At 41.9% G+C, this 19,617-nt stretch overlaps 1 protein-coding gene across 1 annotated transcript in view; it reads right to left on the bottom strand.

Moving 5' to 3' along the window:
• The window catches only part of fbf1 (Fas binding factor 1), a gene marked incomplete at its 5' end in the record, with an annotated part of 114,308 nt that extends 97,507 nt beyond the window's left edge, over window positions 1-16,801 (bottom strand). The window contains 6 exons of the mRNA XM_084329262.1: window positions 3,924-3,994; window positions 5,170-5,241; window positions 9,023-9,448; window positions 10,133-10,226; window positions 13,024-13,175; window positions 16,647-16,801. Coding sequence (XP_084185388.1) covers window positions 3,924-3,994; window positions 5,170-5,241; window positions 9,023-9,448; window positions 10,133-10,226; window positions 13,024-13,175; window positions 16,647-16,801 — 970 coding nt within the window. The remainder of the gene's footprint in view (window positions 1-3,923; window positions 3,995-5,169; window positions 5,242-9,022; window positions 9,449-10,132; window positions 10,227-13,023; window positions 13,176-16,646) is intronic.
• Window positions 16,802-19,617: the final 2,816 nt, after the last annotated feature.

The raw sequence follows: 19,617 nt of genomic DNA, 5'->3' as shown, positions 1-19,617 counted from the left end.
ATAATGTTGACATTAGCATCACTGCTCTAGAGAAACTAGGAGATTATAGACATAATGTTGACATTAGCATCACTGCTCTAGAGAAACTAGGAGATTCTAGACATAATGTTGACATTAGCATCACTGCTCTAGAGAAACTAGGAGATTCTAGACATAATGTTGACATTAGCATCACTGCTCTAGAGAAACTTGGAGATTCTAGACATAATGTTGATATTAGCATCACTGATCTAGAGAAACTAGGAGATTCTAGACATAATATTGCATTAGCATCACTGCTCTAGAGCAACTAGGAGATTCTAGACATAATGTTGACATTAGCATCACTGCTCTAGAGAAACTAGGAGATTCTAGACATAATGTTGACATTAACATCAGTGATCTAGAGAAACTAGGAGATTCTAGACATAATGTTGACATTAGCATCACTGCTCTAGAGAAACTAGGAGATTCTAGACATAATGTTGACATTAGCATCACTGCTCTAGAGAAACTAGGAGATTCTAGACATAATGTTGACATTAGCATCACTGCTCTAGAGAAACTAGGATATTCTAGACATAATGTTTACATTAGCATCACTGCTCTAGAGAAACTTGGAGATTCTAGACATAATGTTGATATTAGCATCACTGATCTAGAGAAACTAGGAGATTCTAGACATAATGTTGACATTAGCATCACTGCTCTAGAGCAACTAGGAGATTCTAGACATAATGTTGACATTAACATCACTGCTCTAGAGAAACGAGGAGATTCTAGACATAATGTTGACATTAACATCATTGATCTAGAGAAACTAGGAGATTCTAGACATAATGTTGACATTAGCATCACTGATCTAGAGCAACTAGGAGATTCTAGACATAATGTTGACATTAGCATCACTGATCTAGAGCAACTAGGAGATTCTAGACATAATGTTGACATTAGCACTACTGCTCTAGAGCAACTAGTAGATTCTAGACATAATGTTGACATTAACATCATTGATCTAGAGAAACTAGGAGATTCTAGACATAATGTTGACATTAGCATCACTGATCTAGAGAAACTAGGAGATTCTAGCATCACTGATCTAGAGCAACTAGTAGATTCTATACATACTATTGACATTAGCATTACTGCTCTAGAGAAACTATAGAAACTAGGAGATTCTAGACATAATGTTGACATTAGCATCACTGCTCTAGAGAAACTAGGAGATTCTAGACATAATGTTGACATTAGCATCACTGCTCTAGAGAAACTAGGAGATTCTAGACATAATGTTGACATTAGCATCACTGCTCTAGAGAAACTAGGAGATTCTAGACATAATGTTGACATTAGCATCACTGCTCTAGAGAAACTAGGGGATTCTAGACATAATGTTGACATTAACATCAGTGATCTAGAGAAACTAGGAGATTCTAGACATAATGTTGACATTAGCATCACTGCTCTAGAGAAACTAGGAGATTCTAGACATAATGTTGACATTAGCATCACTGCTCTAGAGAAACTAGGAGATTCTAGACATAATGTTGACATTAGCATCACTGCTCTAGAGAAACTAGGAGATTCTAGACATAATGTTGACATTAGCATCACTGCTCTAGAGAAACTTGGAGATTCTAGACATAATGTTGATATTAGCATCACTGATCTAGAGAAACTAGGAGATTCTAGACATAATGTTGACATTAGCATCACTGCTCTAGAGAAACTAGGAGATTCTAGACATAATGTTGACATTAACATCATTGATCTAGAGAAACTAGGAGATTCTAGACATAATGTTGACATTAGCATCACTGATCTAGAGCAACTAGGAGATTCTAGACATAATGTTGACATTAGCATCACTGATCTAGAGCAACTAGGAGATTCTAGACATAATGTTGACATTAGCACTACTGCTCTAGAGCAACTAGGAGATTCTAGACATAATGTTGACATTAACATCATTGATCTAGAGAAACTAGGAGATCCTAGACATAATGTTGACATTAGCATCACTGATCTAGAGAAACTAGGAGATTCTAGACATAATGTTGACATTAGCATCACTGATCTAGAGCAACTAGTAGATTCTAGACATACTATTGACATTAGCATTACTGCTCTAGAGAAACTAGAGAAACTAGGAGATTCTAGACATAATGTTGACATTAGCATAGGGGTTCCCAAACTTTTCAGAGAGCCGCGACCGCCACTATTATAGGAGGTGAATATTTTTTTATAATTTTTCTTTTCTTTTCTTTTTTTATAAATGGAAATGTATGGTTGAAACATGCAAACGTTCAAAACGCACACACACTAATAAGCATTGGAGGCTTTTAACCAGGGCCGGACTGGGGAAATCATTCAGGCCAGGAAATATAGTGAAAAATATAGCCCCAGTCAGGCCACTTTTTAAGCAGGGGGTCTGGGGGTCCCCCACCAGGACATTTTTTGTTACAAAGACTTCATTTCCTGCATTCTGGTGCAGGGATTTTTTTCATTTGTACCCTTTAAATGCCAGTGTTTGTGATGGCATCACAAATTATTGTTAAAAAACAGGCTAGCATATGTATGATTAGCAACAACACTGATTTTGATGGATTTTCTGTTTTTTTGTAATGTCAGATTGAAAAAAATACAATATTTTATTCAACTTCAGCCCTGATCATAACACCACATATTCATTTTATAATTCGAACCCTTTAAATGCCAGTGTGTGTGATGGCATACATTTGCAATATATCAAACGCAAAGTAGATTTTTCTGGGGATGATTATTACAGGCTAGCATGTGTCAATGATTAGCAGTTTTTTGTCCCGCCTCCACCAATCACATGCGGCTCCCTTTGTGTGTGTGTGTGAGAGCAAGAGAGAGAGAGAGAGAGATAGTTCTCCAACTTGTGTGAGTTGCAGTGATCTCCTGGTTGTTCCCCACCTAGGTTATCTAACTATTGCGCTGCTGCAACTAGAAACACTGGCCTGGTCTGCTTCTAAGTTCAGTGGCCTGACTGCATATAAAAAAATTTAAATAATTTTTTATTTTATTTTTTTTAATCATCTGGCGACCCCCCCGCGGCGGCTCGCGACCCCCACTTTGGGAACCCCTGCTCTAGAGAAACGGTACGATACGTTTCTCTAACATCACATACTCCACATAGACCCAGGCGGCATAGGGTTGGAGGTGGGCTGCCACAGCAGGGCGTGGTGGTTGGAGGACAGCTCAGCAGCCTGGCCGGGCCATCCCAGTGCCCAGGAGTCCTGCAGGAAGGGTGAGTAGTGGCGGGGCTGGGACTGAGGCTGGGGGTGGCTAACGCTAGTGGCGGGGGCTAACACAGGACCTGCGAACGGGTGAGGTTCGTCTGGGGCGTGAGAGGAATGAGAGTGAGCTTGGGACGGTGGGGTTGGTGCAGCGGCCTGGGAGGGGAGGCGAGGGGGGGGGGCGCTGGGTGGTGCGCGGTGGAGGACTATCGTGGGGGATTGTGGTTGAGAGGGAAGGGCTGGCGGGTCGTCTACAGGTAGGGGACAGATGTTTTAGTATGTTGTGTGTTATTAATTATTAATGTTTCAGCAGATCGTGGCCCTATCAATAACGATTTGAGGACTTTGAGAGTGTGAATGCTGTCTGACAACAACATGACTTTTACCCTCTGATCTAACTGCTTCAAGTGGTTGACCGGAGTGAGAGTGTAATTGTTTCTGGGGCAAGTGTGAATGGTCTATGGTAAACGTGATTGGTCTAGGGCAGGTGTGATTGGTCTAGGGCAGGTGCGATTAGCGTCCTCAGTCTAAAGCACAGTCCGCTGGGACAGAGAGGTGGACAGAGTTACCAGAGAGGGGCTTGGCCTTAGACTCACTCAAGAGATGCTAAATGGAATGTAACACCAAATGAGTCTCTTCTACACAGTGCTGAAAGATCACTTTAAGTGTGAATGTATATACCTCGCTTGGCCTTCTCCTCGCTGACTGGGGTAGAATGAGCAACAGGACTGGGCGGTCGCTGAGAGTTGTCTCTAAATCCCATGGGAAGAAAGAAAAGAGAGAGAGAGAGAGAGAGAGAGAGAGAGAGAGAGAGAGAGAGAGAGAAAAAGTGAAAGTTCATTATAGTGTCCGTTATTCATATGGATATTATTAGGCCAGTCCCCGACTAAGGATTTGTATAGTTGACTTTGATTGGCCAAAATGTGCAGATAGTCGACTGGTAGTTGACTACACCCCCGAATACAAACAAAAATATATATATGTATATAAAATTACAAAAATATGTGGGGGGGGGGGGGGGGGGGGGGGTCATTCCATTTGGGCTGTGGGGGCTTCTTGTCCTCTGCGAAAGCATGCAATTGGTCCACTGATGGATACATCTTGATATTTGCCTAGTGTGTGAAATCCTCTTTCAGTACCTCTGTGCCCATTTTCTTAGGCAGTTAGCCTCGCTGGTATGTGCACCATTAGCGTTAGCCACGCTTCTAGGCCTCTTTGCTTTTGGAAATAATGACAAAAAAAAAATATATATATATATATTTTTTTTTTTTATCTACTTTTTCTCCTCCTTTTTTTCTGTGATTTTTCTCCCCATCCCAATTTACCGCTTGTGCCAATTCTCCCTCCCCTGTCTTGAAAGTTGCTCGCATATGCCCCCCACTGGTCGGTTGTAGGGAGGAGGATAGAAGCCTTGCATCACGTGTCCCCTCCGATACACGTGGAGGCAGCCTCTCACATCTTTTCACCTGCCAGCGCGGACTCTCATTGGCGAGGTGTAACGTGTAGGAGGCTCACACTACCCCCCGCCAATTTCCTGTCTCTGCTGTGCAGGCGTCCCCCAACCGACCTGTAGGAGTCGCTGTCCACAACGTCCAGATTACCACCCATCGACTTCCACCCGCTAACTCTGCCAATGAGTTAGAATGACGGCCAGTCCAAGCCGGAGGCAACGCCGACAGCCGGAGTCGAACCGGGTGTCTCTTGCGTTGGTGACGAGTGCAATGTCTGCTGCGCCACCCAGCCGCTCCCAAATATATATATATATATTAAAAAGAAAAAATGTGCATTCGACTAAGAGGTTGGCAGTCGACTACGGCTCCTTTCGATCGATTAGTCGGCTATTCGACTAATCGAGGTCAGCCCTAGATATTATACATCTGGAATATCTACAGCATTACTAGCGCCATGTGAATGAGCAGCATCCTACCGCGGTTCTGTGCTGAATGAGACTGTATCCTCCATCTGTCTCCTCCTGGACGCTGGCGAAGAGACTCCTCTACTGGAAACAACAGAACAGATGTTATGTTGAGAGCGACGCACTGCTCTGTTGTATGTTAGAACTTTGTAAAGAAACTCAAGGTGTTAAGAGCGATGCACTGCTCTGTTGTATGTTAGAACTTTGTAAAGAAACTATTTTTTTCACACTTTGTTCTATTTTATTATTTTTAGTATTGCCTATTTTTAAACTGAATCAAACCGCACTTTTTTTTTTTTTTACAATATTCTATTTTATTATTTTTATTACTGGATGAAACCGTAAACAGAGAGGCCTATTGGCATGCTAGATCCTAATGTGAAAAACTGTGATTTACCTTACTTTGCTACCTCTCTATCTTTTTTATGCTCGCTTATGCCTGTATTTTTTACTGCTGTGAAGCACTTTGAACAGCAATTTCTGTATGAAAAGTGCTATACAAATAAAGTTTATTATTATGACGATGCTGAGACACACGTCACGCAGTTATTCTGCACTTAATGCTAAATGACTGCATTAATAACACTTTTATCCACAGCACTGTGCAGCCTTTGCCTCACACTCACTCACACATTCACACACCGACGGCGGAGGCGACCAACGCAAGGTGCCAACCTGCTCATTGGGTTAAAATGTCTTGCTCAAGGACACTTAGACGTGCCGTCGGGAGGAGCCGGAATCGAACAGGGAACCTTCTGATTACCAGACAACCGCTCTACCTCCTGAGCCACTATTGTCGCCCACTTACTCCTGAGGTGGAGTCTAGTGGTTCTCAACGTGGGGTCGAAGGGACCCCCAGAGGTCCTTGAGGACGTCCCAGGAGGTCCTCAGATTATAGACGATGTATGTAAGAGTGACTATTCTGACCACAGAATACTAGACTACACTACGCTACACTACATTACACTACATTACACTACGCTACGCTACGCTACGCTACGCTACACTACACTACTCTACGCTACACTACTCTACGCTACACTACACTACGCTACACTACGCTACACTACCCTACGCTACGCTACCCTACGCTACACTACCCTACGCTACACTACCCTACACTACGCTACACTACCCTACGCTACACTACGCTACACTACACTACTCTACGCTACACTACGCTACACTACGCTACACTACCCTACGCTACACTACGCTACACTACGCTACACTACACTACTCTACGCTACACTACGCTACACTACGCTACACTACCCTACGCTACACTACGCTACACTACCCTACGCTACACTACCCTACACTACACTACTCTACGCTACACTACGCTACACTACGCTACACTACCCTACGCTACACTACGCTACACTACCCTACGCTACACTACGCTACACTACACTACTCTACGCTACACTACTCTACGCTACACTACACTACGCTACACTACCCTACGCTACACTACACTACTCTACGCTACACTACTCTACACTACACTACGCTACACTACGCTACACTACCCTACGCTACACTACGCTACGCTACACTACCCTACGCTACACTACCCTACACTACGCTACACTACCCTACGCTACACTACGCTACACTACCCTACGCTACACTACTCTACGCTACACTACACTACGCTACACTACGCTACACTACCCTACGCTACACTACGCTACACTACGCTACACTACCCTACACTACACTACGCTACACTACGCTACACTACCCTACGCTACACTACGCTACACTACACTACGCTACACTACGCTACACTACCCTACACTACCCTACGCTACACTACACTACGCTACACTACACTACGCTACACTACGCTACACTACCCTACGCTACGCTACACTACACTACTCTACGCTACACTACTCTACGCTACACTACTCTACGCTACACTACACTACGCTACACTACACTACACTACGCTACACTACCCTACACTACTCTACACTATACCATACTATATTATACTATACCATACTACACTACACTGTACCATACTATACAATACCATACTATACTATATTATACTATAATATACTATACGATACCATACTATACTATACCATACTATATTATACCGTACCATATTATACTATACCATACTATATTATACCATACATACTACACCATACTATACCATACTATATTATACCATACTATACTATACCATACTATATAGGGATGTCCGATATTATCGGCCGACCGATATTATCGGCCGATATCGGCAGTAAAATGTGATATCGGAAAATATCGGTATCGGTAAAAAATTTTTTTTTTTTTTTTTTTTTACATTTATTTAACCTTTATTTACCCAGGCAAGCAAGTAAGAACCAATTCTTATTTTATTTATTGTCAAAAGTATGCATGTTGGTTTAATTCAACAACAAGAGATATGTAATGTTAATTTTTACTTTTTTAATTATCATATTTTGCACAGATAATGCTTACATTTAGAAAGCCTTTTGAATGCATCCAGTGAAATTATTAATTACCTGAAATTATTCAGTTTTTTTGGGGGGAAACCCTTCATATATCGGTATCGGTTGATATCGGTATCGGTATCGGTATCGAAATTAAGAGTTGGACAATATCGGAATATCGGTATCGGTAAAAAAGCCAATATCGAGCATCCCTAATACTATACCATACTATATTATACCATACTATACCATACTATATTATACCATACATACTATATTATACCATACTATATTATACCATACCATACTATACCGTACCATACTATACCATACTATATTATACTATATTATACCATACCAGGGCTGCAACTAATGACTATTTTGGTAGTCGACTAATCTGTTGATAATTTTTTCGATTCGGCGACTAATCGAAAAACAATTATATAAAAAAAAAATTATAATAATAATAATATATATATATAATTTTTTTTTTTTCACTACCTATCTTTGTGAAAGTGGCTTCTCAGCTCTGGTCCAGCTGAAGACAGAGCAGAGGAACAGATTGGACATTGAGCACAACCTCAGAGTTGCTTTGAGACTCTTGTCAGGACCAAACAACATCCCCAGTTATCCCATTAGTTCCCCCAAACTTACTGTCGTCTGTTATGTTAAGCTAAGAAGTCTTCAGCTGGCTGGACCAGAGCTGAGAAGCCACTTTCACAAAGATAGGTAGTGCAAAAAAATAAATAATAATAATAATAATAATAATAATAATAATAATAATAATAATAATAATAATAATAATAATAATAATACAATGACAATTCCTCGTCGACGATTTTTTATAATCGACGTCGTCGATTATGTCAACTAATCGTTGCAGCCCTATACCATACCATACTATATTATATCGTACCATACTATATTATACCGTACCATACTATACCATACTACATTATACTATACTATATTATACCATACCATACTATATTATACCATACCATACTATATTATACCATACTATATTATACCATACCATACTATATTATACCATACTATACCATACTATATTATACTATACTATATTATACCATACCATACTATATTATACTGTACCATACTATATTATATTATACTATACTATATTATACTGTACCATACTATATTATACCGTACCATACTATATTATACTATATTATACTATACCATACTATATTATACTATATTATACCATACCATACTATATTATACTATATTATACCATACCATACCATACCATACGTACTACACCATACTATACCATACTATATTATACCACACCACACTATACTACATTAAACTAAACTGTATGGACTTCGGGACTAACTCCTATCTAACGACAACACTCAGAGAACCAGGTTCCTTACCTGAGCACAGAGTCCACGTCTTCTCCCCGACCCAGAGCCCCGTCCTGCTGGCTCCTCCTCCCCTCCGAGCTCCTCTTCCTGCTCAGTGTTCCTGTGAGCCAATCCTCCTCCTCTTCCTCCTGCTTCTTCTGCTTCTGCGTCTCAGGGACGTCGGGCTCGGGGGCTTTAGACGAGGCGGCTGGTACCTGAGTGTCGGCCCGGGGCGGGTTCTTCTCCACCCAAGAGGAGGAGGAGGTCTTCGGCCTCTCTGGTAAACCTTCCTCTTCTTCGTCTGGATAACCGAAGTCGTCGTCGCTGCCAGTCTTGAGGCCCAGCCAGTCTGCGGAGGCGCGGGGGCGGGCGGAGGGGGAGGTGGGCGTGGCAGGGGCGCTGCTGGGCTTGGGTTTCCTCTCAGGAGTGGAGGCGCTGATGTCCTCGGTGGAGAATCTTGAGAAAAGATTTTGCATTAAACTTTATTTTTATTTTCGTCACATTCAAGAGTTGGTCCAAACTAGAGAGAGCCGGTATAAACTTGTGGGGAACTTGTGTCTTCAATATTGCAAAGGCATGGACAAATATAAAAAAGTCAATGTATATCTGGGGTAAAACTATGGAATAACTGTGACAAAGAAGTAAAAATGTGTAGTTCGATACATAAATGTAAGACATTATTCAAATATAAGGTGATACATAAATATAAAACCTTATCATTATCCTAATTATATTTTATAATAACATAACTGTATTAAAATCGTGACAAAAAATTAAATATATAAAAAACAAATAAATAAATGTGTATACGTTTTGTATATAAAACTATGAAACTTTTGTTTTTGCTAAATAATGTACGTTTTTTTTAATAATGTAATGTAAAAAGGGTAGGGCCTCGGCTTCAGCCTACACCTTTTCGGTCATTTTCTTTCTTTTATCAATTTTCTACTACTGTACATTGCTTTGTAAAAGAAGACCGAAATAAAATCACTCATTCATTCATTCAAACATGCACAATATTTGATTAATATACTGTTATACCATGTAAGGAGGAATGACGCAAGATAAATAAATAGATGAATAAACGCAGGGCTGTAGAGGGCAGGCTCTGAACAGGACCAAGCTAGATGGAACATGTACCTGACTGACTGCCTGCGTGACTGGCGTCCCTCGGGCGTGGATCCCAACGTGGGCTGATAGGAACCAAAGGTCAGGTCGTCCTCCAGGAAGGGATCTGACCAATGAGGAACATGAAACATCTATGAAACAAGGCTCTTACGGGAAGACGTCTCTCTCACTCGTAGATTCTTCCCATTCGACACACAAGCTGTCTGCCATGCGTCAACATGTACAGAAGTCATTCCATAAACGCGACCTGTCCAATCACATGGGGTTTCAGTCAACCTGTGACAGGGTGTGCTTCTTTGATGCTGTCGAGGCTAATATATTTGGGGCTAATCGTGCGTTCAGCCGGTCCTCATCACCTTGTAAATTAGTTTTAGCACCAGGAAATTGCAATTGAATGGCCCAACCAATGGTAAACTAGCCAAGTGGTAAATACCAGTGATAAACTAACCAAGTGGTAAATACCAGTGATAAACTAACCACTTGGTAAATACCAGCTGTAAACTAACCACTTGGTAAATACCAGCTGTAAACTAACCAAGTGGTAAATACCAGCTGTAAAGTAACCAAGTGGTAAATACCAGCGGTAAACTAACCACTTGGTAAATACCAGCTGTAAACTAACCAAGTGGTAAATACCAGCTGTAAACTAACCAAGTGGTATTTGTTATTGTTTGTTTGTATTCATTGCATGTTCGAAATAAAGATTAAAAAAAAAAAAAAAAAACAGCTGTAAACTAACCACTTGGTAAATACCAGCTGTAAACTAACCAAGTGGTAAATACCAGCTGTAAACTAACCAAGTGGTAAATACCAGCTGTAAACTAACCAAGTGGTAAATACCAGCTGTAAACTAACCAAGTGGTAAATACCAGCTGTAAACTAACCAAGTGGTAAATACCAGCTGTAAACTAACCAAGTGGTAAATACCAGCTGTAAACGAACCAAGTGGTAAATACCAGCTGTAAACTAACCAAGTGGTAAATACCAGCTGTAAACTAGCCAAGTGGTAAATACCAGCTGTAAACTAACCAAGTGGTAAATACCAGCTGTAAACTAACCAAGTGGTAAATACCAGCTGTAAACTAACCAAGTGGTAAATACCAGCTGTAAACTAGCCAAGTGGTAAATACCAGCTGTAAACTAACCAAGTGGTAAATACCAGCTGTAAACTAGCCAAGTGGTAAATACCAGCTGTAAACTAACCAAGTGGTAAATACCAGCTGTAAACTAGCCAAGTGGTAAATACCAGCTGTAAACTAACCAAGTGGTAAATACCAGCTGTAAACTAACCAAGTGGTAAATACCAGCTGTAAACTAACCAAGTGGTAAATACCAGCTGTAAACTAACCACTTGGTAAATACCAGCTGTAAACTAACCACTTGGTAAATACCAGCTGTAAACTAAGCAAGTGGTAAATACCAGCTGTAAACTAGCCAAGTGGTAAATACCAGCTGTAAACTAGCCAAGTGGTAAATACCAGCTGTAAACTAACCAAGTGGTAAATACCAGCTGTAAACTAGCCAAGTGGTAAATACCAGCTGTAAACTAACCACTTGGTAAATACCAGCTGTAAACTAACCAAGTGGTAAATACCAGCTGTAAACTAGCCAAGTGGTAAATACCAGCTGTAAACTAACCACTTGGTAAATACCAGCTGTAAACTAACCAAGTGGTAAATACCAGCTGTAAACTAACCAAGTGGTAAATACCAGCTGTAAACTAACCAAGTGGTAAATACCAGCTGTAAACTAACCAAGTGGTAAATACCAGCTGTAAACTAACCAAGTGGTAAATACCAGCTGTAAACTAACCAAGTGGTAAATACCAGCTGTAAACTAGCCAAGTGGTAAATACCAGCTGTAAACTAACCAAGTGGTAAATACCAGCTGTAAACTAGCCAAGTGGTAAATACCAGCTGTAAACTAACCAAGTGGTAAATACCAGCTGTAAACTAACCAAGTGGTAAATACCAGCTGTAAACTAACCAAGTGGTAAATACCAGCTGTAAACTAGCCAAGTGGTAAATACCAGCTGTAAACTAACCAAGTGGTAAATACCAGCTGTAAACTAGCCAAGTGGTAAATACCAGCTGTAAACTAACCAAGTGGTAAATACCAGCTGTAAACTAACCAAGTGGTAAATACCAGCTGTAAACTAACCAAGTGGTAAATACCAGCTGTAAACTAGCCAAGTGGTAAATACCAGCTATAAACTAACCAAGTGGTAAATACCAGCTGTAAACTAGCCAAGTGGTAAATACCAGCTGTAAACTGGGGCAAGTTCCATGATACCTCAGTTTACGGGTTGTGACGTATCAGTGACCTTTCACCTTTTGTAGTGCAAACATACTTTACTATGAACATGGAGTATCATTTGGACTTACTGTGATTGCTACAAGATCAAACCACCTGAAACATGAAAGACATTTAGAATGATCTGCCTTGGATTTGATTTGATTTTATTAAAGGATCCCCATTAGCTGGTGCCATGGCTGCATGACTGGTCCTCCTAACTAGCGTACCCCAAACGCACGACTTGGTCATGTGATACATTTGAGACTTTACGAGGACCGACCGAATGTACCATAAGTCACCAGTGAGGCACGCGCTCAGATGGCGCTGGTGGAGTGTTTGAGAACTAAATTAAATGTTAAATGGGACAGATTTGAACTGTAGTGTGCATACCTCAAGTCTTCACGGGATATGACGTGAAATGAGGGTAGTGACGTCTCCTGCATTTATCCTCCTTGGTTGTGGTAATTTCAGTATGTGTGGTACTTCACCCCTCTACCACCCCTCTACCACCCCACTGTCACCCCATCTGTCCCTTCATACCCTCACTTAAGGACTTGCTCAGAATTGCACCAAGGTAAAAAAAAAAAGCCATGATGATGTTCCCCTACCTTTAGCAGTGGAGGTCTTCTCCTGTTGCTGCTTCTCCTGTTGCTGGTCCTTCCTCTCTCCGGTCGGGGGGCGCTCCAGGAGACGGGGGGACGTCCCGAGCTGCAGGATCTCATCCAGCCTGGTGCGAGCTCTCTGTGGAGGCTCACTGCCACTGCAGATGAGACACAAGAAGGTTGGTTGGTCGTAGGTGCGCGTGAGCCTGCCAGATTTTGTGACCGCGCGGATACCCCCGTGGATATGCGCGCCGACTGCGCATGTGCCCAGCTGTCATAACATAAGCACACGACGCTGATGCTTAGACACCAAAAATTGGACTATAAACAGAGGCGCGTGCTATATACCTATAAACCTATAGGTATATAGCACTATAAACTTCCAATTTTCTTTTTTTAACAAGGTTTTTTTATTTGAAGATTTCGTTTTTACAGGCGGTCCCACATGGGCCAAAATAAAATAAAAATAAAATAAGGCCCTCCCTCCCTCCCTCCCCCCACCCCTATACCAGACAAAATCACTCTAAAATACACCAAAGCATCCATTAATCAATGTTTTTCCTTTTAGCTTTTAAATCACCAGACAGCAGTGACATATGCATCTCTTGTATTCTGTAGATAGAGAAAAAGAAAAGCAAGAACACAAAAGAACAACAAGCTGAGAGGAAGGCCAGTCAGATCGCCTCTGTCACATTATCCGCTTCCGTACCCTCAAAGGAAGTTAGGAAAGGATCCCAAACATTGTGGAATTTTTCGATACAACCTCTGACAGTATACCTGCTCAGTCAGCACAACTGCAGGTGAAAAGCAGAAGCTCCAATTTTCTAACCGCGCGGACGTCCGCGTCGCTCACTTGGTGTCACACAAAAGGGCTGCTCTGCGTGTTGGTTGACATCGACCTGCATTTAATGTGACACCGATCTTGCATTTTACTCTGAACACTCACTCCGTGCCAAGAGAGAGTAGGGCAGGATCATGGTAAAACGTTGGCAGGTAGATGATGCTCAATTTAGTTTTACTATCGCTAATCGTCATCCATTCCAATTCATATACATTTGGACCATGTCTTTTTTCACCATCTGAAGGAACTTGAGAAGTTTGAATGGCTTTTCTAAGTGTGTAAAACTGCCAGTTTTATTTTGAAATCTTGGAAATGGCGATAACCTAGACTCTTTATTTTGACATCGGATGACGATGCCATGACAGAAGTGTAAACAGCGTGAACATTTTTTAGTTAACTGGCGCGAGACATGTAGGAAATTGGTACGCGGAGGTACGCTCGACTATGAAAGCTCAAACGACTGCGGACATGCCGCGGGGAGTCCGGTCCGCGTACGTCCCACCCGACTATGGGAGAGCCTTGGTATTTTAAGGCCCTCACTGGTAAGCTCCCTCCTTATTGGAATGGAATGTTGGAACCTATGGAAGCCGTTCTAGTGACTGGCTGGTCCTTAAGATCCCCTGAGTTTGCTCGGAACAGGGTAAATCTGCATTTTGCTACGATGCCCCTCTAGCTCATGGAATGAACTCCAACAGTCCTTAAAGCTTGGGATTCTCCACTCTGTTGCAGAGTTTAAAACCTTGATCTCCAACCTTTGTCAATGAAGTTGTACTGTTTTAATTGATTTGTTATCCTCGCTTTTGTCTCGTGTTGTTGTATCTTTGTTATGATTTTATATGCTGTGTGGTTTTACATGCTTTATTTTTTGCTTAACTCTGTATGTACACTCAACGTGACTGTAAATGAGGGCAACCTCAGTTGCCTTTCGAGTTCAAATAAAAGGTTTGAAAATGAAAATACTGCCCGTATTGTAGACGTACATTTTAAGACATGAAAACTGGCTCAGATACCATGTTCTCTCTATTGTTACTTTGTATCGTGTTCTGCTGTTTTGAATATTACATTATTTACATTGCCTGTTCAGGACATTGTTTATGAATAAGTGATGAGTGTTGGAGTCGACACACGTCATCAGTAGGGTTGGGTACCGTTCACATTTGAACCGATACCGGTACCTGTGAATCGATACCAGTACCCAACGGTACCTTTTTTCGGTACTTTAGTCTCTACAAATCTAATCTACCTACCTCAGTTGTAAAAAATTAGTTCAAACTTCAAATGATTTATTATCATTATTATTTATTTAGAATTTTTTTTTTTTTTAATCTTTTTCCACCCTCCTTTTTCCGATTTTTCTCCCATCCCACTGTTAGTCGTTATGCCAATTCCCAACCCCCTTCCTGGTTGTTGCGCACTCCCCCTACTGTTGGTCCGGGAGGCCGGAGACTGTCACATGCTTTCCTCCAACGCATGTGCAGCCAGCTGGCAGCCAGCCTGGCAGCGCGGCCTCTCACCGGGAGAGTGTAACGTGTGGAAGGTCACACTACCTCCCTCCAGATCCTACCCTCGCTGTGCAGGCACCCCGACCGAACTGTAGGGGTCGCTGTCCACAACGCGTGTTGCTTTTTAACAGCGGAGCAGTGCAAGAATGTGACAATTTGACCATGTGACCGCGGCAACGCGGGAGAGCGGCAGTGCGGAAATAGGCTGTCTCTAAGACAAACTCTAACCTTAACCAGCTCCTTAACAGCGCCTAAACTTAACCGTTCTAACCTTAACCAACTCCGAAACAATGCCTAACCTTAACCTTAACCATGCCTAACCTTAACCGGCGAAAGAATACACGTTAAAAAAAAAATCATGTTAAAAAAAAAAATTTGATGGGATTCGAACTCGTCAACAACGGACCGCAGGACCGCTGAGCTGCCAGGTGAGCTGAGCGCCGAATGAAAATCATGGCGGATTAGGGCGGTTACATAATTCCGCAAGCTCTGCCGCTCCGCTCTGCGGTTGCCGCGCCTGCCGCGGGGCGTGTCGCAGCCAATCAGGGAAAACGCGGAAGCAACGGCAGCACTGCTCCGCTGTTATTAAGCAATAGGCGTCCACAACGCCCAGGACCCACCCATCATCTTTCCCACCCCTAACACTGCCAATTGTGTTAGTATGAACGACCAGCCAAGCTGATAGCAACGCTGAGAGCTGGACTCGAACCCAGCGTCTCCAGCATTGATGGCGAGTGCCTTGCCCACTACACCACCTAGCCGCCCAGAACAATGTTAATATATACGTATATATATATATATATATATATATATATATATATACATACACACACACACATGTAAATAAAAAATTATGTTTTACAAAATAGCAAGTATAAAACGATTAAACAAACCACTCTAGCAGCAATGAACTATTCTGCGGAACTAAAAGGTACACATCTATATATTTAAATAAATATACCTGAAGATGCTGAACAACTGCTTTGTTGTTGTTGAATCAAGTCAAATCCTAGGTAAGCGTGTATTGTGCGCGTGAGCGTGCGGCACACTCCATAGGCTTCGTTACGCGGTAAACGAAACGTTGACGTCATCGGACTTAACTTTTATTTTTGTGTGTGTTTGCATCACCGACATGTGGCACCGGTGGATCTCACCACGTGAATCGGTACTCGGTAGTGGTACCGACGTGATTCGGCCCGAAAAGTACCAGACTCGGTACCCATCCCTAGTCATCAGCGAGGTTGTATCCTATATGGAATAAAAGATGAGATGAGACGTTTCTTTACCTTTCCTTCCTGGGCCGCAGCACAGTCTCGCTCTTCTTCACGTCGTCTCTGTCACTGTCGAACCCCAGCGCGTCCATCAGGTCGTCCCCGTCCTCGTCAAACCGGAGCTCCTCACGTTTCCTCGGCACCTTGGCTGGTGGTACGAGGAGATACATGATGTTTCAGGTGTTTCATCACACAGGGTACTGTATGAAAACTGAACCCACCTGCTTCCATACAGAGAGACTCAGAAGGAGCTTCTATCCCCAGGGGGCCCAGGAGTTCAACACTTGTAATCCCTATCTGATTGGATCACATTTGTATTCATTCATTTCAACTCATTATGAATTGAAAATGGGGGACCCTGATGTAAACAAGACAAACATCTTTCTCTGGTCTGCATCCCCTTAACAATTGTATGTATTGAGCCGTACTGTACTGTACCCATTCTGCAATCTGTTAATTAAACATTTAAATCAATCAATTCAATCAATCAATAGGGAGGGATTCAATGTTTTGAACTCCTGGGCCCAGGCCATCAGGATGCTCAATGACAATGTAACAACCCATCATCTACACAAGATGGCGCCATCTACACTCACTGCACACACATCCCATGTACACACTCACTTTAAACAAACACTCCCCTACCACTCACTTTAGACACTTTAACACACTTTATATTGATCTATTATTAAAAAGATTTGCACTACATCCATACCTCATTTGCACCCTACCCTAAGTTTTGTACCACATCTCATTTCGGCATTGTACCTCATTGGTACTCTGTGTTGTATATTGTATATATGTATATTGACTTTACATACTTTTACTTACTTCTTAATGACTTTTTTCTTTTCTTTTTTACTGTATGTGTAACTGAGGGGTACAATTCCCTGACTGTATTGATAAGTATGGTATCATTAAACCACTACCGCTTTATGTACTTTAACTACTGGCCACACAGTACATGATATAGATATGATGAACACTTTCCCACCATGAAACCAAGTCCACACAAATGTATAAATCGAATATTTAATATATAGCAAAGGGTATATACAACGTTCACTTAATGACATTTATGATTTGAATGCACTTGTAAGGCAAATGAGTATTCGTAGGCAAATCAACATTGAATGTCCAATCTCTGGTTACGCAGGAAGCAAGTATACAACCTGGTTCTTTAGGGAACTATAGCGATGGTACTTAATAATTATAGCTGGATACACTAAAGGGGGTCCCGCTGGTTGTAAGTCAGTAGGGGGGGGGGGGGGTTTAGGAGAGCCGCTGGCGATATCCCATCTGGCCAACGATTTCTTGGGAGAATTCAGAGTGCTGAACACGGTGCCCACAGAACCTTGGTCCACAGATGAATACCGTTGGGCCCTCTTGTAGACGGTAGCTGCCAGTCCACAACGAAGAGACGTGAGGCGACCTCACTCGGGTTAGAGCGCCGTCTCACCTGGACTCCTCTCGGGGGTAGTTCCAACACTCACCAGTGTTGGCTGTTATCCATGGCATAATCAAAGCACCCAAAGCAAGTAGATAATCCAAGCCGTGTAGGGCTCGCCGTCGCCCGGGTAAGGTAATCCAATGTGCAGGTCCACTCGTCCTTGCCCAGAACTCCTCGGATGAAAGCACCACACGTGGTCTGCCCAGCCTGGTTAAGACTCTAGATAACGCGAGGAAAACGATGGGGGTACTGCTCACTTTATAACTCTAACCGAACGATGCACCATACATAATAGACTATTATTAACTTAATAGAAATACGTCCCACTCGACGGTATAGTGCCAAACTATGACAATTCAACTATTAATCCACACGATGTCTCAATGCCATTCTGAGGCCAAGTTGACCATACTGCACCACACGTGTATCGTGGGTGAGGCTTAACATCTTGCCACTAGGTTGGAGGGTAAAGAACTAAGGGCTAAGGGACTAAAAGAAAGTTCTACTTTACTTGCGCCATATATATATGCGCTGTGAACAAATAGTACCATTCGTATTTCGCCAGACGTATTCCTACGCGGAACCGGGCTAGTAACGACATGTTCGTCGGCACGATTGAACTTGAACCAAGGGGCTTGGCTGCTGGCGCCAAGTTCTTGTCCAATGAGAGAATGAAACTATTATGGGCTGTTAGTAGACTAAAGGGATATTCAAGGAATATACATGGGATATCAAACGATATACAAATACTATTAAATATATATCCATAAATAAATATATATATTCGGTTTAATCTGATCCTTCACAACAGTATGTATTACTCTCATGGGCTCTTTCAGAAATAAGCATTTCATATAAAGTATTCTGTATTTTGTTGTGACATAATAAACAAACTTGAAATTTGAAACTTGAGGATATAATACTGAACCCACCTGCTTCTATAGGATAGAATACTGAACACACCTGCTTCTATAGGATAGAATACTGAACACACCTACTTCTATAGGATAGAATACTGAACCCACCTGCTTCTATAGGATAGAATACTGAACCCACCTGCTTCTATAGGATAGAATACTGAACACACCTGCTTCTATAGGATAGAATACTGAACCCACCTGCTTCTATAGGATAGAATACTGAACACACCTGCTTCTATAGGATAGAATACTGAACCCACCTGCTTCTATAGGATAGAATACTGAACACACCTGCTTCTATAGGATAGAATACTGAACCCACCTGCTTCTATAGGATAGAATACTGAACCCACCTGCTTCTATAGGATAGAATACTGAACCCACCTGCTTCTATAGGATAGAATACTGAACACACCTGCTTCTATAGGATAGAATACTGAACCCACCTGCTTCTATAGGATAGAATACTGAACCCACCTGCTTCTATAGGATAGAACAGTGGTTCCCAAAGTGGGGGTGGTCGCCAGATGAGAAAAAAAAGAAAAAGAGAAAAAAAAAGATTTCCAAAAATCATTTATGCAGTCAGGCCACTGAACTTAGAAGCAGACCAGGCCAG

Source organism: Notolepis coatsorum, assembly GCF_963971535.1.
Source record: "Notolepis coatsorum genome assembly, chromosome: 14".
In the NCBI taxonomy this organism is placed as follows: domain Eukaryota; kingdom Metazoa; phylum Chordata; class Actinopteri; order Aulopiformes; family Paralepididae; genus Notolepis; species Notolepis coatsorum.
This window is presented reverse-complemented; position numbering and strand designations above follow the sequence as displayed.